General features: G+C 36.7%; 1 protein-coding gene across 3 annotated transcripts in view; it reads left to right on the top strand.

The window, feature by feature from the left end:
• Positions 1–25,757, top strand: part of LOC131069723 (ubiquitin carboxyl-terminal hydrolase 25) — a 53,972-nt gene that overhangs the window by 4,909 nt on the left and 23,306 nt on the right. For all 3 annotated transcript variants that reach the window (XM_058005258.2, XM_058005256.2, XM_058005257.2), the window contains exon 3: positions 25,605–25,680. In XM_058005258.2, the coding sequence (XP_057861241.2) occupies positions 25,605–25,680 (76 nt within the window). The remainder of the gene's footprint in view (positions 1–25,604; positions 25,681–25,757) is intronic.

The following is a 25,757-nucleotide window of genomic DNA, read 5'->3' as shown; positions in this document are numbered from 1 at the left end:
AGCCTAGGATCTTTGCTTTTGCTGTACAAAATGCTAAAATCAGGAGTGCCCTTCACATATATAAGCACACGCTTTGCTGCAACCCAATGTTCAACTTTTGGGGCTGACATGAAGCGAGAAATATAGCTCACAGCATAACTGATGCTAGGTCTAATGGTGGTGAGATAGATGAGGCTGCCCACTAGTTGCCTGATTGAAGACTCATCCACTACAGGTGAATTTGATTTGGCTGATAATTTGAGCACTATCTCCATAGGTGTAGATGCAAGTTTACAATCTTGCATTCAAAACTTATCTAGTAGGCTCTTGGCATACTTTGACTGAGAAATGAATATGTGGCTATCAGTCTGCCAAACCTCTACACCAAGACAATAATGGAGAAGTCCCAAATCTGTCATCAAAATGCTGACACAAATTCTGTTTGACCTGCATGATCAGATGTGCTACATTGCCAGTAATGATGAGATCATCAACATAGACTACTAGAAATAGAATATCATCACTAGTATGTTTGACATACAAATTGGGATCTGAAGGAATCCTCTGAAAGCCTTGATCAATCAAGTACTTATCAATTTTGATGTACCATGCACGAGGAGCCTGTTTGAGGCCATAGAGTGCTTTGACTAGTCTACATACCTGGCGTTCCTTACTGACAACCTTGAAACCTGGAGGCTGCGTCATGTAGACTTCTTCCTGCAAATCACCATTGAGAAAGACACTCTTGACATCCATTTGATGGACTTTCCATCCAAATTGAGCTGAGAGAGCGAGGACAAGCCTAATGGTACTCATCTTGGCTGTGGGAGCAAATGTCTCTTCATAGTCGATGCCCTCCTTTTGTGAAAACCCTTTTGCCACCAACCAAGCCTTGTACTTATCAAGACTTCCATCAGCTTTATACTTGACTTTAAACACCCATTTGCAGCCAATGGGCTTCTTTCCTGGAGGAAGATCAGATAATACCCAAGTGTTGTTTTTCAGAAGACTATGTTGCTCTGCTGCCATAGCCTTTTCCCATTCAGGTACACCTTTAGCCTCTGTATAAGTTTGAGGCTCATAAATACTGTGAATGTTGGCCATAAGAGCAAAATTAACTGTGTGTTGTTGGCTCTTGCCTCTAATGGATCTACCCTCAATGAGCTCATCATCATGAAGATCACCAATGGTCTTGGCCCACCACTTAGGCCGAAGAGTAGAAGTACCAACATCTGGTGCAGGATGAAGAGTGCTTGGAATATTTGGAGCAAGCTCCTCTGGATGTGGATCAAGAAGTTCTTGAGGAAAGTTAGGGGGTGCAATGCCATGCCTGGGAGACCCCACAACTTCAGAGTCAACTAAATCCCTCCCATCAAGTGGAGCTAAGGGAAGACGAACACCCATACTTACAGCCTTTGGAGGGTGATCCTCAGTGCTCAAATTAGGAGAGGAAGGCTGAAAAGGCCCTCTTTCTTCATCAAATACTACATCTCGACTGAATATGAGGTGATTAGTGTCTATATCAACCAACCAATATGCCTTGTGGTTGTCACTGTAGCCGATGAACATCAATTTCTGACTCTTTGGATCCAGTTTGGTGCGCGTGGCATCTGGAATCCAAACATAAGCCGTAGAGCCAAAAACTTTCAAATGACTGATTTTGGGCTTCCTGCCTGTTGACGTGTATTTTGTACACAATCATACACAGAATAAAATACCCAAGGGTACCTTATCCTCTCTTGAATAAAATCTCTAACTGCTGAAGATATCACAAGAAGGATCAGTTAGGGTGACTTCAATGTTCTTTTAAGTAGGGTCTCTACGTGTGGATAAGCTCTCTGTGGTATGATGTGATTTGCTGGAATCACAAGGGGACTTACATTTGATGATTGAACTTCTGATTTGCTTTGAATATTGCTGGAACATAGGCTCTTACTGGCTTTGACTTGAAAAAAAAGAAAAAAAAATGAGGGCGAAGAGAGGATCTAATCCTAATACTAAGAATGTAGGAGCAATGATTGATCTTTGATGAAACTCTAACTAGGTCTTGTTTTGACATCGCAGGACCATCTCCACAAGGCTAGTGCGATCTTCGAAGGGAAGCTTTATGATGTTCAAATCATCACTGCAGGCATAGACACCATCAGGTTGATGCATATCAATGAAGAAGCGACAATTGAAGTTAGGCTTAAGCTGAATGATTCCAGTTGACTACGCAAGGCAAGTCTGCAATCAACAAACTGCTAGTAGTATGGATATGCGAATTTCACCATCAATCAAGCATATTTCTTCCACTCATCTAATAACATGAAATCAAATATGAGAAGTATAAAGACCATGCAAATTGTCGAATTGACCCATAAATTTCACCATTTCTTCAATGAAGTTACAAGTCTTTTACAACAACATCTTGGCAACAATCTTTGCCTTCTCTCTCTACTCTACTCTAGTTACTATTCTATTTCTATCTTCTAACTATTTTCAACTCTCTAACTATTATCTAACTATTGCTAATTGCCTTTACAAATGAAATGCCAGGGCTTATATAGTGCCCTCAATACAATTCGATGGCTTAGATCAATTCGAGATCAATGGCCAAGATTTTACAATGAAAACCCTAATTAGGGTTTGTTACAACCATTACATAACATTTAATGCTCGACCAATGAAATAATTGTATTGCTTGGACACATGTCCTCTCTGGAAAAATCGACCAATGGATAGCCGGGGTAGGTACATCGGAGTTTGTGCCACCTTCCATGAGTTAGGTACATTGAATCTGGACATGCTGAGGTGGACCACACTGACTGGAGAAGTGATGACTAGGATGCCACCTCATCTGACATTTGTAACTTGGTAAATATTCAACTTGGTGTTGTTGAGAAGCTAGCTTTAATTAATTCATCTGGAACTATTTGCTTCTTCAACGAACCCTTGTTCTGACTTCTTGTGTCCTTGATGTGTAGGATGATTGATGTACCTCACCTTGAAACACTGGATTGGAGGAGGCCGCCCTTGTCCTTGCCTGATCGTCCTTGAGGAGACCGTCCTTGATCTGGCTTGATTTTCCTTGAGAGTCGCCATCTTGGTACCTACACAACATTTCAAAATTAGTAATAGATTCTGCAATGTATAAACATAGATTAGATTAAAGATTAATTTTAGGAAACTTCATGATAAGTCTTTGAGTTATCATTTCCTAAATATAATTGAGCTACTGGAAATTCAAAATTTCAAAATTCAAAATTTCAAGATTGAGGTTAGGACGACCAATACTCAAAATTTAGACAAAAGAAGTTTTCGCCATACCTCACTTGAGAACTAACTCTAAAAAGATGCAAAATAAGGAAATTCGCCTAGGCAAAATCGAAATTTGAAGCTTTCAATGTGATCCTCCCTCAAGCTAGCAACTTCGCCACCTTTGGGATGCCTTTGACGTAGTCTTTGGCAAGTTCGCCTCACTTGAAACTAAGCTCGCACTCCCCTTTGAAGATGATGTTCGCACCTTCCTTTAATGAAATTCGCACTTCTCCTTTATGAAATTCGCTCCTTGTAAATACAAATCGCACACCTCTTTGTCTTCTCCAAATCGCATATGAATGAAGGTGAAATGATGATTTGAAAATGAAATTATCACCTTCCCTTTATAGGCGCTTACCTTATGTATTACCTTAGGCCGACTTTGCAAAAATAAGGCAATTAAAACAAATTTCAAATAAAAATCAAGGCCGACTTTTATAAAATATAATCCAAGCGCACCAATTTTATTAAAATTAATAATTAATTAAAATGCCTTCGTGATTAATTTTTTTTGAAAAAGGCAAAATTAATTAATAAATGTTTCATGCGCTATTTTTAAATGCTAATTTTAATTGAATATTTCAAACTTTATCGATTTTTAGCATTTAATGTAATTTGAAAATGATGTTGGCGCCAAACATGGAAGATGTAAGGGGTACAAACCACATCGCTCTGGTCCCTGGGAGAGGGACAGGAGCGATTTTGCATTTTGCTCTTGATTTTCTCGCCTTTTACGTTCAAAATCACTTCCTCTATGTTGAAACTGGCATCTTCATTGGGAATCTCGAGCTTGATCGATTCAATGTTGTAGATGGATGCCTCTTAAGACCATTATCGCCCTGGTCCCTTGGTGAGGGACAGGAGCGAACTTGCTTTTTCTTCCTTGGTCTTTCGCCTCTTTAATCACCAATTTATATCACAAGGCAAGTAATGACTTTGTTCTTTCATTCCACGCATACTTACTTGTCTTTTACAAGGCAAATTTGATATTTGAATGTTCATCGCCCTGGTCCCTTGGTGAGGGACAGGAGCGAACTTTGAATCCTAGCTCAAATTTGTCATTTTTTAACCTCAACTCCTTGTTCATCACCTTTCTAATGACGTTTTCAATCTTGTGTAACTTTGATTTGATGTGATCCTTTAGAAAGAATGATTGATTTTATGAATATCGCCCTGGTCCTTGACTGAAGGACAGGAGCGAACTTTCCTCTTTGCTCAAGTTGGTCACCTTTTGACGTTTGGTTCCTTGCTTATCATCTTCTCAAAGGCATTTTCGACCTTGTGCGACCTCGCCTTGACGTAGTTTTTGAAAGAAATGACCAGTCTAATGAATATCGCCCTGGTCCTTGACTGAAGGACAGGAGCGAACTTTGGTTTATGGTGCAAATCTTCCATCATATTGATATCAAATTGTCTTCAAGGCGTAAAATGATGTCCTTTGTTCCTTCTTGAACGTATGAAATGGGAGTGACATTCAACATTTAAGCACATTTAGACATTTTGCTCTGGTCCTCGACTGGAGGACAGGAGCGAACTTCCATTTATAAGCCCATTCGTGCTTTGCCAATCTTCAAACTTGTCTTCAACGGACTTGTCATGCTCCCTTTCACTTATCTTTGACATGAAATTCGTTTCGACTTGGCGAGAAATTTGTCTAAGGAAGAAATCGCTCTGGTCCCTTGGAGAGGGACAGGAGCGCCTAGGACAATATGGCCTTCACTTGGCGTCTTGCAATCTTCAAATTATCTTCAATGGATTCGTTATGCCTCTTTTGCTTGCCCCAAACTTAAAACTTACTTGATCTTCGCCCAAAACTTGTCTTGAGGGAAAATCGCTCTGGTCCCTTGGTGAGGGACAGGAGCGCCCTTTGAAAATAGCCCTAGTCCCTGGGTGAGGGACAGGAGCGAACTTGTCATTTAGGTTGGTTTTCTCCTTTGTGGCCCACTTAAATTATATTCAACGGACAGAGCACACTCCCCTTGGCCTCTTCCAATCGCAAAATTATTTAAGTCTTGTGAGGATAATGCAAATTTGGGATTCAAGCTCCGGTCCTTCAGTGAGGGACAGGAGCGAATTTTGCTCCCTAGGCCAAATCGTTACAATTTTCATCAAAAAATGTCTTGGCTAAGGAAGATATCATCTTACTTCATGCTATGAATAAAAGTTCGAGCCCAAACAAGGTCTAAAAATGTGTATATGAATAAAATTGCTCTGGTCCTTCAGTGAGGGACAGGAGCGAATTTGACCTTCTAGGCAAAAACTTCATCATTTCATTGTTTTTGATCAAGTCTGGATGCTCTATGACGTTCATTTTGTCCTCCATCATGCTTTTGATGTCTCAATTTAACCAAACAAGGCCAGGAATGGCTCAAATAAGTATTTTCGCTTTGGACCCTTGGTGAGGGACATGAGCAATTCGCCTTGGACCCTTGGAGAGGGACAGGAGCGCTTTTCGCTCTGGACCCTCAGTGAAGGACAAGAGCGAAATTTGACTTTTCCAACTCTCAATCAGGACAATTTTAATGGAATATAACATTTAAGTATAAGAAAGAAGAAACATAGAAGGAAATGTTTCTTATACTTTAAGTTATATTCCATATATACTTTCAGGATGTTTGAGAGTGGTTTCAGGCCTCCAGGAGTTATATTGCAAAATCTAGTTTTTGGAGGTTTTTCAGTTTCCAGACTTAGTCAAATTCAGGATCAGGACATTCCAGACTTAGCCAAATTTCAGGATCAGGACTTCACTCCAGTAGGACTTGCTATCCTATTGATCTCCTCGACAGCACTCAAAATGCAAAGGCTAACTAACAAAACCCTAAAAGACCTAGAAAACAAACCCTAAAAAGCAAAAAAGCAAGGGTCCCCATTTGCAATGGGGCGATGTGTGAAAACGTCACAACACTGCCAGACCAAGTTTCCTTTGGAGTCATCTTCTTAACGGCCTTTGTGGGAGATTGGTTTAGAAGGTAGACTGCAGTGAAGACCGCTTCCGCTCAAAAGTGTTTTGGAACATTTCTATGCTCCAACATAGACCGAGCCATCTCAACAACACCGTTCTGCTATGGGGTGTAAGGTGTGGTAAGCTGATGCTTAATGCCATGTGATGCACAAAAGTTGGTGAACTCTGTAGAACAAAATTCCCCTCCATTGTCGGACCGAAGAGTGACTATCTGACAGCTAGACTCTTTTTCCACTAAGGCCTTAAACGTTTGAAACATGGTGAACACCTCTGATTTCTGCTTAAGAAAATAAACCCACATGCGTCTGCTGAAATCATCAACAAATAATAGAAAATACCTGCATCCAGTGACTGATGGAGTGTTCATGGGACCACAGATGTCTGCATGAACGAGTTGCAAGACCTTGGATGCTCTCCGAGCGTCTCCATTTGAAAATGGAGTCCTATGTTGCTTTCCAGCTTGACACGCTCCGCAAACTCCATGATTTTGAGTTTGAATCTCAGGTAATCCTACGACTAGATCCTCTCGAACCAACTGAGAGAGATAGTGGACATTGAGATGCCCATATTGCTGATGCTAAAGAGTGCTGATGGAAGTACTCCTAGCTGCCATGGCGAGCTCCTGAGAACTAGTAGAATCAACAAGTCTATAAAGACCGTGATCCTCAATACCAACTGCAACTGTAGTGTGAGTCTCCCTGTCAACAATGCTGCACTTGTGCAACTTGAAGACAACGTCCAGTTGTGGTGAATGCTGCATAATCTGACTGACTGATAGTAGATTGAGCTTCATACCAGGTACAAAGTATACATTGAGGAATATTAAATCCCTCCCACCAGATGAAATCTGAACGTTGCCCTTGTTGACAACAGTATACTCTTCACCTCCACCAAAGATCATTGAATCAGTGAAAGGCATGTACTCTGTAAACCAATCCCGACGATGTGTGAAATGTCGAGAGGCTCCAGAGTCAATGTACCAGGTTGATGATTGAACATCATCAGAGGAGGTTTGGGCCATGAACGCATAGAAGGCAGATTCCTTATGATCAGGATGCGTGGCAGAATTGGCTTTCTGCTTGGACCCTGCTTGTTTGGATTGCTGGGATGCTATCAATTTCCGGCAATCTTTCACCAAATGGCCATATATATGACAGTAGGAACACTGTAAGCTCTTCTTTTTGGAAGACTGCTGAGGTTGACCTTGACCTTGTCCTTTCTGCTGGAAGGACGGAGCTTTACCCTTGTACTTATGCGAAGCTGAGGCTGTGAAAGCCTGTTCGGTGGATGAACTAGTGTTGCTTCCAAATTGCTGCTTCCATCGATCCTATTGTAGCAGCTTGTTGCAAAGATTAGGAAACTTCAAATCAACACTAGTAGAGGAGATATTGAGCGTATCAATGAAATGCTCGTAGGATCTGGGAAGGCTTCTCAGCGTGATCACTTCCATATTCTCTTCCACCATGGTTAGGCCTATAGCTTCTACTTGATCACGAATGTCCTTGATCTTCGTAAGATGTGTCTGGATAGATGACTTCTCATCCATCATGATAGAAAATAACATATTCTTCAGAAAGAAAGCTCGGCTCTTGTTGGACGTTTCATGAAGATCCTTAAAAAGATCCCAGATTTCTTTTGCTGTTTTACCTGAAGGCACTTGTGGGAGTTGATCATCTGTGATAGAGAGTTTGATAAGCATAACAGCCTCTTGATTCTTCACATCATGTTTGTCTTGATCATCACCTGCTGTTGTAGGACGAGATTCCTTGCCCAAAACAAGCTGATCAAGGCAACGATACTCAAAGATGGTAAGCATATGCTGTTTCTAGGTGTTATAGTTGCGGCCGTTGAACTTCTGATTGTGTTCCAACATGATGTTGGTTAATGATGCCATCACGGAAATCAAGGTTGATTGAGGTCAACTAAGTGAAAGCAAGAGACAAAAAATCTGATTTAAAAAAAAATCAGAATAGAAACAGCTGTTGAAAAAATTGAAACCCTATAGGAGAATTCTGGCACGAATTTCGAGGTTTGGAAGAAACCCAAAAATTAAAATTTTCTGCACAGTTAAAACAGCATAAATGGTGCCAAAAAAACAGCGAAAATCAACATCCACAAAAATAGCAGAAATTTTGAATTGTTTTTAAATTCCAAGGCAAATTTGTTGGCACAAAAATTGAGGCATGGAAAACGAGGCACCCAGAAAAATCTGAGACCAACCCAGAAAAGCTCTTGAAAAACCCACCAAGAATCTGAAAACAAAATGTAAATTCGACAGCTCAAAAATTGAGGCACGGAAAACGATGCACCCATAAAAATTTGATGATGACCCAGTTGAGCTCTCGAAAAACCCACCAAGATTTTGTAACCAAAATAAAATTTCGACTTGAACAGAAGGGTCAAAACCCTTGTTGAAAATTGCAGAAACCCTAGGAAAATTTTCAACCTGCAAAAAAAACTGCCCAGGAAGAGAAAAAAAATCTGTTTTTAAAAAAAAAAAACAGTTTTAAAAAAAATCTCTTCAATAAAAACTTTGAAAAATTTTAATAACAATTTTTTTTGAAATTTTTAATTTCCATGCTTTGATACTGTGAAAAATAAATCGAATGAATGATTCAATAATCAGATGATTACACTGAACGATATACATACGTATATATAGAGGTTACAAGACGATGTTCTATAATTAGTACATAACGTTAAAGTAAAAGATTAAAGAGCTAATAGCTAAATTAAGCTTAAAAGCTAATTAACTAAAAAGAAAAAGCTAAATGCTAAATAAAGCTTAAAAGCTAATTAATTAAAAAGAAAAAGCTAAATGCTAAATAAAGCTTAAAAGCTAATTAACTAAAAAGCTAAATGACCATTAAACAAGGAACTAAATATAGGTGACTAAAATATAATGAAATATTCTAATAGTACCAGCGCATCGTACCCATGTACCGGTACCAGTGTCCGTACCCGTACCGGCAACTTAGCAAAACAACACAAGAACAACACAGCAGTACCTTGGGAAAACCTCCCTCTTGGAGGAAAAGCCCAGCAACAAATTCAGATTAGATTATATTAATGTCAAGGGATAGCCAAGTACAAATTCGCCCACTTAGGGCATGAACAAACTGACTTATCTGAATCTTGAATTCTCATCCGAATTTGACTTGTCCTTCAGTCTGATGATAATTGCCACCCTTGACTGGATTCACACAGCTAGAATGAATTCGCTATTCTTCAAGGTGAGTTCGCTGACCCTAGAGCTAAGTCACCAGGTTCGAATTTGAATTCGAATTCGGCAACCATAAAATTCGAATGAAGTTCGACAAGGGTAAAAATTCGGAAAAAAAAATCGACATTAAATATGTCTTATGTAATTTAATTATTTAAATAAAAGTATATATTTACAAAATTATAATTTATAAATACTAAAGTTTAAAATAATATTATATTAAGTTGATAAATTTAAATATTTAAAAATGTTTAATTATTAGATGTTAATATCAAAACAATAAGTAAAATAATATTAAATTTAAATATATTAAATGTTAATATAAATAAAATAATATTAATCTTTTAATAAAAGCATATATAAGACTATATATATAAAAGTATATATATAAATATGTATATATAAAACTATATATATAAATATACACATATATATGAGAAGAGGAAATCCTTGCTTAGTATAGATGATTATATAAGAGTATCAAGAGAAAATGTATTCTTAAAGATTAATATATGGATATATAAATGTATCTATGTATATATATGTAAATGAATAAATAATTGACAAGAGAGAATTTGAACAGACGACGTGGGTGAGAGAGTTTGTCTCTCCCAGTTAATACCTAAAGGGGCCCTAGATTGCAAGAATGTGAGATTATTTCTAAGTATATATATATATATATATGTATGTGAGTACCGATGTGAGGCTGAATATGCATATGGATGTCTGAATATGCAGATGGATGTCTGAATCTGAAAATCCCAGATAAGTATATACACAAATATTAAAAGAGGAGCCTCTCAAAGAGCCTGAGGAAGGAAGGACTAAATGGGTATGAAGAAGAGATATATATAAGATTGAGTTTTTTGTAATAATGATTTTACAGATCAAGGGAGTAAGGATGACTATTTGAGTAAAACTCTGGGAGAGCAGATATATGGGCATGTTTTAAAAGAGTATATGTCTGAAAGTTTATACATATATGCAAGGGACCAAGGGGAGGTCTACAGGCGGGGGATTAATACGAGACAACCATAGTCTGAGTAGGGGAACCATAAGGGAATGGAGGGAAAGATATGCTGACGAACACTAGGATAAGGATACAAAGGAGGGAATGGCCTTAGGGTGGCACCAAGAGGAGATTGATGCCATCGGCTCCCAAGTTGGCCAGCTCATCTGCTCTTTTATTGCCTTCCCTATAAATATGATTGACTGTAAACCTATCAAAACCTTTGCTTAGGTCAATAGCTCTTGACAGTAGAGTGTTAAGTCTCCAATTAGGCATGCTGCCTTTCCTTAGAGCATTGACAATTATAGCCGAGTCTCCTTCAATATCCAGGTTTTTAACTCCTAGTTTCTTACACAAGTGCAGACCTTCCACCAGGGCCATCAATTCCGCCCAATTGTTGGTGTTAATTCCAGTCGGAGAAGCAAAGGATGCCACCTCTTTGCCTTCCTAGTTATGGACAACGCAACCCAACCTTGCCTGCCCTGGATTGCCACGGGAAGCCCCATCAAAGTTTAGCTTTGCCCATCCTTCGCCTGGGGGCTGCCATCTGCATGCAGCCCTTGATCTAAGACTTGCATTAGGGCCTTCTCCTACAAAGGGAGGGAAGAATAAGCCCTCCCAGCGTTTTTTAATTTCTTCATCCCAATACGATATAGAGGCATTCTTCAATGAGCCTGAAGAAAGGCGATTGTTCATGAGCTCATTGATAGCTGACTCTATCCTATTAATGACTCTGAGAACATTTAGTTTTTCATTCTTAAAGAGATGTCTATATCTCTCCTTCCATAGTTCCCACATTATGGAGGAAGGGAGAGCTGTCCATAAACCTTCAAAGAGATAGCCACGCTTGAGGAGAGGCCACGCCTTGAGCATTCCTAAGATGGTATGGGGGAAGGCTGCCGACCATTCAAGTTTGTTGGTGAACCAAATCCAACATTGGTGAGCAAAGGGGCGGTTAAGGAGGATATGATTGGTGTCTTCCTCATCTGCCTCGCAAAGAGGACATCTACTAGGGCCCTCATACCCCATCCTCTTGAATTTGTCCGCAGTTAGGAGCTTATTTTGAATCGCAAGCCAAGAGAAGATGCTTGCCTTAGGCAGACAATATTTATCCTAGCACAGTTTCAAGGGAAGCTCAGTCATAGGTCTTAAAAATGCTTTGGAGATGTGAGAGTACCCATTCTTGGAGTTGCATTCCCCCTTTAGGGAACCACCCATATGAGCTTGTCCTATGTTCCTTGATTTGAGAATGGTCATAAGAATATGTTTATCTCTTTCCGGGATATCCTCATCTACCTTCTTGATCCACTGCCATCCAAACCCTTCCTCTGAAAGGTAGATATAGTTGTTTAACAGGGGGCCTCTATGAGATTCAAGAAGGATACGAGTAGCGCCGAAGTCATGGATTTTATCAGTAGCCTTATACCCACCCCATGAATCAGACCAGAAAAGGGCTTTATCCCCGGATCCCAAGTTCCAGGTAACTCTGTCAGAGATAATCCTCCTAGAGTCTAGCATGAAATTCCATAGGCAGGACCCTCTAGGAGGCTTGCTTTCTCTGAAGATTTGGATAGGATCCCTACCATTAAGGTATTTGTGGTGCAGCAGACGAGCCCATTTGAGGTGGGGGGTTCTGAACAATCTCCAGATCAACTTGGCACCCAAGGCTCTACCCTGATCTCGGAGGTTTTTAATGCCAACTCCTCCTTCTTCCTTGGGTTTGCATATCTTATCCCAGGATATGAGAGATATTTTCCGGTTGTCATTAGTACCTTGCCAAAAGAAGGTCCTAAGATGTTTGTTGAGCTCGACAAGTTTGGAAGAAGACAGATGTTGGTATTGAACCCATGGCATAAAATTAAATTAACATAAAATTCATTTTGAATGTAATTAAATAGGTATAAAAAAATGATTTAAGGAAAAAAACAATTTGTATACCCTAAAACTTAAACTCTACATAGAAGAAATCAGCAATTTTGTTCATAAAAGTAACTTAATTAGTATTAAAAGTTATGCAAATTGAATTCAATGCTTTCAAAACATGCTTAAATTGTTTTTCACATATTGAAATAAATTACCTTTGTGCGATGCTTGTAGGAAAAAAAATTATGAGCTAGAATCTTAGAATTTCACAAATTTTTTTCTTAGGTTTTCCTCCAAACTGATTCATGTTCACTTGAGTAAACATGAAAATTCTATGTGAGGAACTGGTGTGGATGTCTATGCATTTAAAAACAAAAAATTCACCTTTTCCATAGTTTTTTGTACATTTGTTTGTCATTGTGTGATAGATGTGCTAAGTACTTGTAGTGAGTTTGCATCCTAGGCTCATTGAAACTTGTCTAGGCCACGTTGTAACTTCTTTCTTGAGTTAGTGAGTACTTAACTAGTCTACAATCTATGGTGACAATAATTGCAAAAAAAGGGACTTATCATAAGTAATTAGGACTCGTGAGGTTTGGCAATTTGACTTCTATTGGATTTGAAGTTTTTTAAAAATTGGACATGCTTTTGAGGTGGTTAGTAACCACCAAAAGAATTGGGCACCCATTTGCCTTATAAAATTTGTATTCATTCATTTTATTGCTTATTTTTATCATCTAGGTTTTGTCTTTTTATTTACCGTTTAAAATTTGCATTCTTTTGTTTTGTGGCTCATTTTAACATCTAGATTTTGATTTTTTGTTTGCCTTCTAAAATTTGCATTTTTTCATTTTGTGGTTTATCATCTAGGTTCTGATTTTGAAAGAGAAATTTAATAGTTTGACAAAGCAACATTACTTGAGATCGGAATTGAGTTGCATTGGATCAAATCTAATCAATTAGCTCACTTATTCTTTAACTTCTCTATTATTGCCATCCAAGTAAGGCCCTAAGGGCTATTTTATTTAATTAATCTTAAACTCTAATGGGGAGGGTTTTTAAACTTTAATACCTAACCATTGGGTTTTTTAATGTTAAATCCCAAACCTTTGGGATTTTTGACTTTACACTTAAAAGTCTAATTGTTAGGATTTTTAACCCTAAATTATATATCCTAATGTTTTTCTTTTACTTTTAACTTTTTATTATTTAAAATTCAAATCCAAATGTTTAACTCAAAATACTAATCCTAAGGACGAATGCTAAACTTGTTTTCCTATTTATTATTAATTTATGATGCCCTTTGTCTTGTGATCTTAGAGTGGATTGTGTAAAGCGTCCTATAGATTACTACAATGCTTAATGAAGCTTAAAATGGGTTTCTTCTTGATTTTTTTATGTTAGATGTTGTTTTCAAAAAGGATTTACAATATAACGACGTTGAGCTCCAAGAGTATGAAAGAGCCATCATCAACTATATAGTAGATTTAACACATATCATTGTTCAAAACATATCGCTATATATAAAAACTAACATATCCAAAGTGAACTATTCCCAACAACCTTTTACATTGCTGTTCGCCTCACAATAGTCATTATCATAAGTTCTAGTTGGTGGAACTATCTCATCTTCCGAATCAACATCTTTGACAATGGCTTCATACTTGGGTCTATCAGCAACTGGTTTTGCTACTTCTGATTGCATTGGCTTTGGGATGTTATGTTTCTGCTTTTATTGTTTAAGAATCTACAACTCTTCTTTTTTAAGGTTGTTTTTCCTCTGGGGAAAGAAATGTGCATTGTTGATCTTAGTTCTATAGACCATTGTTAATCCCTCTTCAAGCAAGATCATAAAACGGTCTCTAGGAATCTCCATGGTAGAAGAGACCCGAGAAACAACATACAGGTAGGGGAGCTCACAATGAAATTAAGTAAAGCTCCTTCTTTTGCCTTGGAAAATGATCCCTAGGAATCTCCAAGATAGCAGAGACCTGAGAAACAACATATAGGTAGGTGAGTTCACAATGAAACTCAGTAAGACTCCTTCTCTTGCCTTGGAAAATCTCTTCGTTTCTCTTTTTTATATGAATCACAAAATTTAGTTAGTAAGCACCATCCAACTAAAATTTGAAACCAAGAAAATCCATCTTTTTTATCCCAACCTAAGCAAGTGCCAAGAAATAAAGATCATAAAGAGAAGGCAAATCCGCATTCAAAGAAAAGGCGTTCAAAGTTCTCAACTTGATCACACAACCAACAAGAATCAGTAGAAATTCCCAAGACTAAAGCTCAGAGTTAACAACAAATTTTTTCAATATAAACAACCATCTAAACCATGCTTTTTTGGTTCAATAGACTCAGCCCAAACAAGTTTAAACATTTAGACCATTTTGACACAGTCCAATCAACATTGCAAGACCTGTTAAGCCAAGCAAAAGTTGCCCTCGTGTCAGACAACATCAGGCACAATTTCTTCACTATAACTTGATCAAATTTAGATCCATCTTTTCAATTGACCCTAGATAGCAGGACTGACATCCCTTTTATCTTCAATGGGAAGCCAAATTTATTTAAAGCAATAGACAACATAGAATGTTTTCTTTCCTGAGACTCAGAGTTATCAAATTCTTGTTTAAGAGTCTCCCAAGATTTAAGAAAACCAGAGGCAATGATATTCGTAAAATCAGAAATACCATTTTTTGTCCAGATTTTAGCAGAGCAGCTAATGAACTGCGATCATAGCAAGATTTTAAATCAATCTGATTGCCCAATAAGTGTTTAACCTCCCTCCAAGCCTTCCAGATACTGTTAAAGACAATTGATCCAAAAATATTATTCTCAAAATCACCGAAAAGGTAATAATAAAAGTGCATGGGTCTCTAGGATTTGCCTGCCTTAAGCTTAGACAAAGCAAGATTGTTTCTAATCAACACCTTCCATTGTTTAACCCTTTACAAGCCTTAATAATCCAGAATTAATAATATATTAAGCAGCTGAAGCTATGCCTTGTATCCTAAGATCCTTTAATTCCTATCCATCCAAATCCTTAGGCAAACAACATCATGACCAATTTGAAAAATAAATTGAATGAATGATTCAATAATCAGATAATTACATTGAACGATATACGTATATATAGAGGTTACAAGACGATGTTCTATAAATAGAACTAGTCATTAAAGTGAAATCAAATAAGAAACTAAAAAGCTTAAAAAGCTAAATATAGCTTAAAAGGCTAAATAATAAAAAGCTAACTTAACAAGCTAAATAAGTCGACTAAAAAGCTAAATAGCTAAATAAGTCGACTAAAAAGCTAAATAGCTAACTAAGTTGACAACTAAGATGAATGCTAAAAATAGAAGATGACCATTATAGAAGATATTAATATTATTTTAACAGCCTCCCTTCAATACCCTACAAAAGACACTGTAGGTGTTTGATCACAAATGCAAAGAACACTCTGCTGCTACAGAGGCCCTCCTAGGATCTGCAGAATGTAAATGACCAAGAGTACCAAAAGCCATCCAATCTAATGTAGCCTTCACACGCGAATTATTGAAACCTTAAACCATGATTTTGAGGAAAAAATCAGCAAACCCTTTTGTAGAAGAGTACTGAGCACTATTTGCTCCAGCAACTCCCAAACAAATTGCACGATACCATGGTTGCAGATGTTCGCCTTGACAGTGCGACCCAAAACTGATTGCAACAAAGCACAATTTTTGAGGAGAAAAATTGATCAAAACTAGAGAACTTTGCGAATCACAAATCCCACGCGAACTTCGCGTATTACAGATGATTTTTGAGGAAAAAATCATAAAAACTAACAAACAATTTTTGAAGAAAAAATCGTGAAAACCTAGAAATCCCACGCAAGCTTTGGGGATGACAGATAATAATTTTTAAGGAAAAAATTCTAAACCATGCGAACAATTTTTGAGGAAAAAATGGTGAAAACCAACCAAACACGAAATTTGCCTATCACAAAGCATAGAAGGTTGACTCCTCTCCAGAATGCTCTGCAACTTGAGCCTGCTCCTGTTCTTGAGACCCTCCCAGCTTAGATTGCACAGATGCCAACAATTTCCTGCTATATTTCTTCATATGGCCAAACTGGTGACAATAGTTACATTGTACACTTTTCTTCTTTGAAGATTGCGAATATTGACCTTGCCCCTTCTGCTGGAAGGACTAACCTTTACCCTTGTTCTTATCCAAAACTATAACTGTGAAGGCCTGTTCAGTGGACGAACTAGCGTTGCTTCCAAACTGTTGCAGAGATCAGGAAACTTTAGATCAACACTAGTAGATGAGATATTGAGAGTATCAATGAAATGCTCGTACGATCTAGGAAGGCTTTTTAGTGTGATCACTACCATATCCTCTTCCACCATGGTTCGGCCTGTAGCTTCCAATTGGTCACGGATCTCTTTGATCTTCGTGAGATGTGCTTGGATAGAAGATTTCTCATCCATCATGATAGAAAACAACATATTCTTCAGAAAGAAAGCTCGGCACTTGTCGGACGTTTCATGAAGATCCTTCAAAAGATCCCAGATCTCTTTAGCCGTTTTACCTGAAGGCACCTGAGGGAGTTGATCATCTGTGATTGAGAGTTTGATGAGCATGACAACCTCTTGATTCTTCGTATCATGTTTGTCTTAATCTTCACCTACTGTTGTAGGACGAGGAATCTTGCCAAGAACAATCTGATTAAGGCAATGATATTCAAATATCGATAACATGTGCTGTTTCCAGGTGTTGTAGTTGAGGCCACTGAACTTCTGGCTGTGTTCCAACATGATGTTGGTCAAAGATGCCATCATGGAAATCGAGGTTGATTGAGGTCAACTAAGTGAAAGCAAGAGACAAAAGAATTTGATTTAAAAAAAATCAGAATAGAAGCAACTGTTGAAAAAACTGAAACCTGGAGGAGAATTTCGGCACGAATTCCAAGGCGTGAATTATGAGGTTTGGAAGAAACCTAGAAATTAAAATTTTCTGCAAACTTAAAACCTGAAATTTTTCTTGAAAATAATGATTTTTTTTTTTTTTGCAAAAATTAAAAAAGTATCTCTGATTTTTTTTGTAAAAAAAGCAGAAATATTTAGATGATTTTTTTTCCGAAAAAAAGAAAAAAAAATAGGGGTAGAAAACCTAGGTCAGATGTACAGCATAAACAACGCCCAGAAGACACCAAAATTCTTGACGTCCATAGAATTAGTCAAAATCGCGGACTGTTTTTAAATTCCAAGGCAAATTTGTTGGCACAAAATTGGAGGCATGAAAAACGAGGCACCCAAAAAAATCTGAGACCAACCCAGAAAAGCTCTTGAAAAACCCACCAAGAATCTAAAATCAGAATACAGATCCGACGGCTCAAAAATTGAGGTATGGAAAATGATGCACTCAAAAAAATTTGACAATGACCCAGTTGAGGTCTCGAAAAACCCACCAAGAATTTGCAACCAGAACAAAATTTCGACTTGAATTGAAGGGTCAAAACCCTAGTTGAAAATTGCAGAAACCCTAGGAAAATTTTCAACCTGCAAAAAAAATAATTTCCGCCCAGGAAGAGAAAAAGAACCTGCTCTTTTTTAAAAAAAAATAGTTTAAAAAAATCTCTTCAATAAAAACTTCAAAAAATTTTAATAACAAAAACTTTCAAATTTTTTAATTTCCATGCTCTGATACCATGAAAAATAAATTGAATGAATGATTCAATAATTGGATAATTACATTAAACGATATACACACATATATATAGAGGTTACAAGATGATGTTCTATAAATAGAACTAGTCGTTAAAGTGAAATCAAATAAGCTAAAAAGCTTAAAAGGCTAAATAATAAAAAGCTAACTTAACAAGCTAAATAAGTCGACTAATAAGCTAAATAGCTAAATAAGTCGACAACTAAGATGATTGCTAAAAATAGAAGATGACCATTTTAGAAGATATTAATATTATTTTAACACAATTAACTGCATACAATTTTTTATTTAATTGCATGCAATTTTTTATTTCCTTTCTCATAGACTAGAGAAAATCCCTTAGAATTTTTTGTAATTTTTGAAAATGATAGTTGGCAAATAACCAAACTGAAGGAAAACATACAAAGTGAGAAGATATCACTTTTTGCACTATTTGTATCTTGGCAACAACAGACAGGAGATGGGTTTGCCATCTATGGTGCTTTTCTTCAATCTTTTGATATAAACAATCACACATATGCTTCAGAGAAGGGGAGATAGCAAATGGAATCCCAAGATACTTCACAACTTTATCAGGCCGAAACCACTGCCTGTCTTTATTTTTTATCTAGTCAGGAGGGGTAGGGTCCCAGTTGAGGAAAGACAACTTACTGGAATAAATTTTAGACCCAAAGGCCAAATAAAAGATGTTCAATCTGTTCATCACATTGGAGAAATTGTATTCATGTATCTATAAGTGCAGTGTCATCCGCAAACTCGGCATTAATCTAAACCTCCTCAGTAGGCAAAGTGATATCATGGACAGGAGGAGAGCTGAGATTGGTCCTCAAAACATCATACAAGGCATGAACAACCAAAACAAAGAAGGCTAGAGTTAGAGGACATCCTTGTCTAATAGATCTCTGCAAGAGGATGGTATGAGAGTTGATCCATTTATGTCAACCTAAGTAGAAGAATCTTTGAATAAGACATTAACCACTTAAAAAATTTGGGGGGCAAAGGTTTTTAACATGTTTAAAATAAAGGTCCATTCAATCCTGTCATAAGCCTTCTCAAAGTCTAGCAACTTGTTTTGCAAAAAAAATTCCAATCTTTTCCTATGTAAGGCCTCCTTTCCAACCATATTAAATAGTTTTGTTAACAGGGAGACAAGTTTCCCCCATCTTTGAATAGCTGAGATCCAGTTAGGGTACCTCATTCAATTTGCAGATCTCAGAAAAAGATCTATGCAAGAAACATCCCTAGAAGCAAGGCCAACAATGCAGAATTCTATTTTTGCCCATAAACAAAGGTTGTAGCTTAAAAATTGAGTTTTTTGTGTTTTCTAGTTTGAAAGTTGCATTATTCATATACTTAATATTAGGAGCAAGGTTGAGACACTTTTCCTAACAATCTCCACTTTGTTGAACACCTTGTAAGAGTAAAGGGAGTTCCAATACTTGAGTTAATTTCCATGGGTTGAGAGGTTCATAGACTCATAGTACCACCTAAACTTTTCTGTGCTCATTGGCTTCATCAACATGTCTATGATATTTCTACAAAATGTCAAATCTCTTCAACATCACCCTACCATTCTCAACTATGTCATGAACAAAATGGTAGTTGACAGCGATATGCTTTGTCCTCACATGAAAGGTTGTGTTCTTTGCTTGACTTAGTACGATTTGATTGTCGCATAGAACTATAGTAGTTCTTGGACTTGGCCCCACATCCAAACACAATCGCTTAAGCCATCCTTACAAACATGAGTAGCTTCCATGTACTTGCTTCTATAGTTGAGAAAACTACAACAACCTGCCACTTATCCAATTGATAGCACCATCAACATAGTGAAAACATATTCATAGGTGGATCTACTATTGTCAACATCTCTAGTTCAATGTAAATTGACAAATCCACAAATATTCATTGAGTGTTAGTCTCTCGTAGAATGAAAACAAATGGAGTACTTGAAGGTACAATGCAAATTACTAAAGACCCCCCTAATTGCATCCCATTGTACTAATTCGGGATTAGCTATGAAACGGATCAGAATGTTGATGTTTTATAGCTTCGGTCGGAGTAGTCTCATATGTATAAGTAATGCTAATTATTGTTGATATGAATATATACATATTAATATATGTAATAATAATAAGTGTTCCTATTATTATTATATATATGAATATTTATATATACATAATTTATATTTATCATTGTTTATACAACTTCGAATATGAGCACCATATCTATATAAGTATCGATTATATTGATCAAATGAAGTGATCAATATAAATCTATTCTCCACATTAAATAGTTCGATATATATTTATCGCTGTGTATATCAACTTTAGTCGATCTCCCTTCAAAGACGATTATGAGAATCATTACTTGCAGATAACAGTAATAACTAACGATTAGGAGAATTGTTGTCTTGCATGACTTTCGGTATAGAGACATCTCAATGAAGCGACATGTCTCCACGTACGTGGAGGCATGTCTATTCGTTGACATGCCTCTACATACGTAGAGGCATGTCTGTCCATTGACATGCCTATACCGTAAGGTATATATCATGGTGCAGTTTGATTTTAATAGGCAAGTACAGTAATCGAAAGTGCAAGCCTTTAGGTATCTATCTTCTTCATTCAGAAGACTCTCAAATACGTTATGCATTAAGTTGTGTTCCCTTCACATGTACAGCAACCTGCACTCAAGAGTTCATTGTCATATAGTTTGGTGAGAACCAAGTATTAAAAAAAAAAACTACTCACATATCTAATCTGATCCAAACTTTAACAGAGAACTCCCATAGCTTGGGTAGTGTCTGGTCTGGTCTTGTAAAGACCAGAGTACACATTAAGCTCCCAACAACACTAGAATAAGGTACTTTGACTATATCCTCCATCTCACTACGAGAAGTCAGACACTGCTCAATCGATAACTTAGTCTCCATCGAAATAAGAACATAGAAAGGTTTGGAAGTTGACATGCTAAATCTTTCTAACATTGAGTTCACATACTTTGGTCCAACCAAAGCTTTTTGTTAGCTCCATCTCTTATAGTCTTCATCTCCAAGATGAAACTGACTGCCCTAAGTCTATCTCAAACCGTGTTTAAAGTTGAAACTTCAATTTACAAACTATATTATTTCCATCACCAAAAAAAACAGCAACATATCATCAACATATAATGCAATAATAAAGAAGCAATTACGATGCAATGATTTGATTTGAACCTCAAAAATCCCAATCACAACATAAATATATTAAACTTTTTGTACCACATCTTAGGAGATTGTTTTTCTAACTTACAAATTTTATTTACCTTTTTCAATGTAGTACTTTGACTATACATATAAATCTCTTCCTCCAAAACACCATGAAGGAAAACCTTTTGACATCCATCTATTCACCCTGAAGATCAAATATTGCTGCAATAGATACTACAAACATAATGGATGTCAGCTTGGGAATTGTGGAGAAAATGTCATCATAATCAATTCCCCTAGCTTGAGAATATCCCTTTACAATCAATCTGACCTTTACTTCTCAACACTACCATTTGAACCATTTTTTTTTGAACACCATTTACATCCAACATGTTTATGTCCATTAAGTAAAGATATTAGGTCCCATGCGTCATTTTCTTTAACACAACAATTTTCTCATTCATGGCTACTTTTCATGACTTGCATCAATCATAACCTTTTTTTTATTGTCCTAGGTTCATTAGTGTCATTAATAAAAACAAACATCTGCAATTGAGAGAATTATAATTGTTTGATAGTATGTGCTGAGTGGAGCTCCTTAAGAGTTGAGGTTAAGGTTCTTCGTCTTCAATTTTTTTTGATTTAAGGTCTTCAACTCTTTAGATCCTTTGTGGGCTGCTCGTTCAACTTTCTTGGTCTTTGGGGGTAATCAAAACACATCTTTATCTTCATTCTTTTTTAGTTGCAATATAATAGAAGGATTAACTTTTTGAAAAATTACACTTTTATTATACAAAACTCTATTGACCACATGATTCTAAAGCTTGTACCCTTTCAAAGCGATACCATAATTGATGAAGATACATTGTACATTCATGTTCTTGAACTTTTATTTCTCTTGCTTAGGTCCAATGCTTCACAATAAAAAATTATTAAGATGCCGCAATTAAATTTTTTCCTAGATACACCTCCACAAGTGTCTTATCAACAAGAGCTGATGTAAAAGACCTTTTTACTAGGTTAACAACCTATAGTAACTGCTTCTGCCCAAAACTTCTGTTCCAAGTTAGCCCCGCTAAGTATATTCCCAACTCTCTCCATAAACATTTTGTCTCTTGTTTCTAAGAATCCATTCTAGTGAGAGATGGTTTGAGTTGTTGTATGTCTTTCTATTCCATGATCCTTTTATAACTTGTCAAAATTTTCTGAATAAAAACTCATTGCCATTATTAGTCTTCAAAATTTTAATCTTTTTACCAGTTTAATTCTTTACAACAGCTTTATAAGGATTAAAGACTTTAGACTTGCTTTTGAGGAAATATAGCTATGTTCTTCTTTGTAGTCACTAGTCAAATGAATGAAACATAATAAATAGATTTTGAAATCAAAAGAACATTAATAGGGCAAAAAATCACAATGTAATTTAAGTCTAATACCATAAAAGATAAACGAGAACTAGAATAAAAATGAACACTTTGTTTTCTAGAAGCACAATGTTTGCAAAAATCAAATGCAAGGTTGAAATTAGTTAGCCCCCTGAACAAGAATTTTGTTTTTTAAGGCCCTTAGACCCTTCTTACCTGCATAACCAATCCTCTAGTGCCATAACATAGTTTTATTTGTAGGAAGCTTAATCAACAAAGCATGAACACCCTTGTATAGTTTTATTTGTAGGAAGATTAATCTTCAAAGCATGAGCACCCCTAGTACCCTGAAAGCATGACCGTCAGAAGCGGATACAACACCTATTTTCATTGTTGGTTTCAATGGTGGAGGTGAAGATTAGTTAGATCTTTTCTTTGTAGGAGTAAAAAAACTATTGCATTGAATTGTACATGCATCCAGCTAAAACCAAGTGCCTATTTGAACACCCTTAGTATGCACAATTTCTTCAATCAGCAGCTTGCACCCTTCTCATGAGAAAATAATTTGCACACACAAATCATTCAATTCACTTAAAAAGGTAGCTTTTATGCCAAACCAATAATATGCAATACACCATTGATCCTTTTTGCTCTTCCATTTGAGAATAAAATTAAGACTCTTCCACGATTAACAATCTTTAGATGAGAATCGTCTCCAAGGTACTCCTTCCCACCATCTTATTCTTCATATTTTGTTTACCAACCTTGATGTGAGGTCATGTGAAAAGGTATGATAAAGTCAATCAGCCACACAACTTCTGATGCACGTGTAGCCAAAGCTGCAACATAGGCATCACCATCATCGTGGAGGACTTTTTAGACTCATTATCCAAATCACTTTTTTGTTTTTATTCTTCTCAAAGTCTCTTCTGTAATGGCGAGTCTTGCTGCAGTTCCAACATTTTGCTGGGACTTACCAGAGGATTTAGATCTAGACTTTTCTTGTTCCATGTCTTCGTTCTTGCCTTTTTCTTTCTGTCTACCACAAGCAAGTAGAGCCTCCGTAGTAGATTCAAAAGTTTTTGTTCACATCTTTTCAAAAAGCAATGATGCCACCACCTCATTTATTTTTCGCTTGCTGTTAATGCTCTCAATAGCCATAAGAAGGTAGTCCTATGAATTTGACAAAGAACACAACAAAGTCAAGCAACCATCCTCCATTTTTACTTCAATGGAGTGTAATCGGGTAACAACCATGTTAAAATCATTTAGGTCTTCAGGCACAGAGCCACCATCTTCCATCTTGAGGATTTACGACATTTCTTGAAAATAAGTGTTGCAGTCTTCTCTTTCATATGCGTTCAACAATGCTGAATTAGCCAAACAAAGTCTAAAGAGACACTTAGTTTCTCTATCCATTTTGTCATAGTCTTCTTGTGATATGGTGGTGGGTTTGGATTTGGATATTATAGCCCACATATCTATATCCATGAGCATATCCTACATTTTGAGCTTCCAAAGCTCAAAGTTTGCACCTGATAACTTTTCCATTTCTATTTTGGATGTGCTTGCCTTTTCTTCCTACAATAAGATCAAATCTTTTTGTGCAAGCTTCAACACAAAGAAAGATTAGTTCAAAATACCCTCTATCTAGCAGCTAAAATGAGAGCTGATTAGGGTTTGATATCAAATGAAAGGAGGGTATGCAGAATGTTCACTAAACTAATTATAGAGGAGAGTATTGTGCAAATTTAAGGTCTTTACTATTACAAAAGGAGAAGCACTTATAAAACATAAGAAAAATCTTACCACAACATAGGTGTATGCGGGGAGAACTCTTTTGGGATAAAAACCCCACACTCCAAAGTATCCCAGCTTATTATTTTTTTTTGCTCGGTAAATCACTGAAGTGGAAAAGTTTCTATTAATCAAAAAAGTGTAATTACATTGCTTGTTACATCAACCTGGCAGCCATCGTTTGCCATCAAAATTGACAGAAAAAGATTGCAAAACTCTGCCCACAAACAACCCAACTCCTAAAATAGCAGAGAAAGATTACAAAACTCTGCCCATTGACTCCCCTAACTTACCATGACCTACAGTTACCTAAAAAAGTGGCACTTTAGAATGCCATGATGAGTTCACAAGCCAAAACAAGCATATTCCTTCCACTTGTCATAAGTGTGTCATAAACCACTCACCAAATCAGGTGTTATATTCTGGCTTCATTATCTACATTCAAAGATGTCTTATTTTCTCTGCCATAACTTACATCATAAGTTGGTGAACAAGTGGAACTCCCTCTTACAAGCCTTTTCTATGTCTGATGTGATTTTACATTTCAAATGCAGATGGCCCAACATTGAGTTTTTGTATTTTATAGTCTGAGAACCACATTTTTCATATACACAACATTAGGAGCAAGGTTGAGACACCTTTCCAAACAGCTTGTTAAAGAGTATTGGCTATTTGCTATGTCTATTGTCAATTAAGCTTAAACTTGGCAGAGATAAAAAAAATTCAAAACATATTATTTCCCAAAGTGGATTATAATCCTTCAATTGAAGCTACTGAGCTGATAATCTTTGAGAATTTGGGTGAGCTTTCTGGATCAGTCTGTGTGAGAAATTCAAAATCTAGAGACCTCCCACATTAATATACTGCAACTTTTTTGAGAATTTTTGCATGCTTTCTTGTTCCAACTGTGAGAAATTTAAGATCCAGAAGCCTCCCAAATTGATACACTGCAAGCAGTTCAATCTTAAAACTGAAACCATTAAGAATTTTACACTCGAGTGCACAAGATAGGCATTCAATTTTAAATTGATGATTTATGGTGCCAATTTTATTTCGACTTTAGAAAGTGATAATAAAATTGGATTTAGTCCTTTCTAATTCAGTTTGTAAAATCGTTGAAGTCTTTTAATGCGATTGATGATAGAAAGGCCAGCTGCAACTTCTGCATTATGTTAAGATCTTGCTAATTGGATTTTACAATACAGATGCAAAAAGTTGTCAGCAGCTCGCAAGCAGTTGTCCATTATTCAAGCTCCAAATGTACTTGTAATTCAGCTGAAGGTATAAAAACTGATTTATTTTTTAATGTGTGTATCTTTCTTTACAATTTTTTTTGAAGAAAATATTAGCTGTGTGCT

This window comes from Cryptomeria japonica, chromosome 11 (genome assembly GCF_030272615.1).
Source record: "Cryptomeria japonica chromosome 11, Sugi_1.0, whole genome shotgun sequence".
Lineage (NCBI taxonomy): Eukaryota > Viridiplantae > Streptophyta > Pinopsida > Cupressales > Cupressaceae > Cryptomeria > Cryptomeria japonica.
The sequence above is the reverse complement of the archived record's forward strand: the minus strand, read 5'-3'. Positions and strand labels throughout refer to the sequence as shown.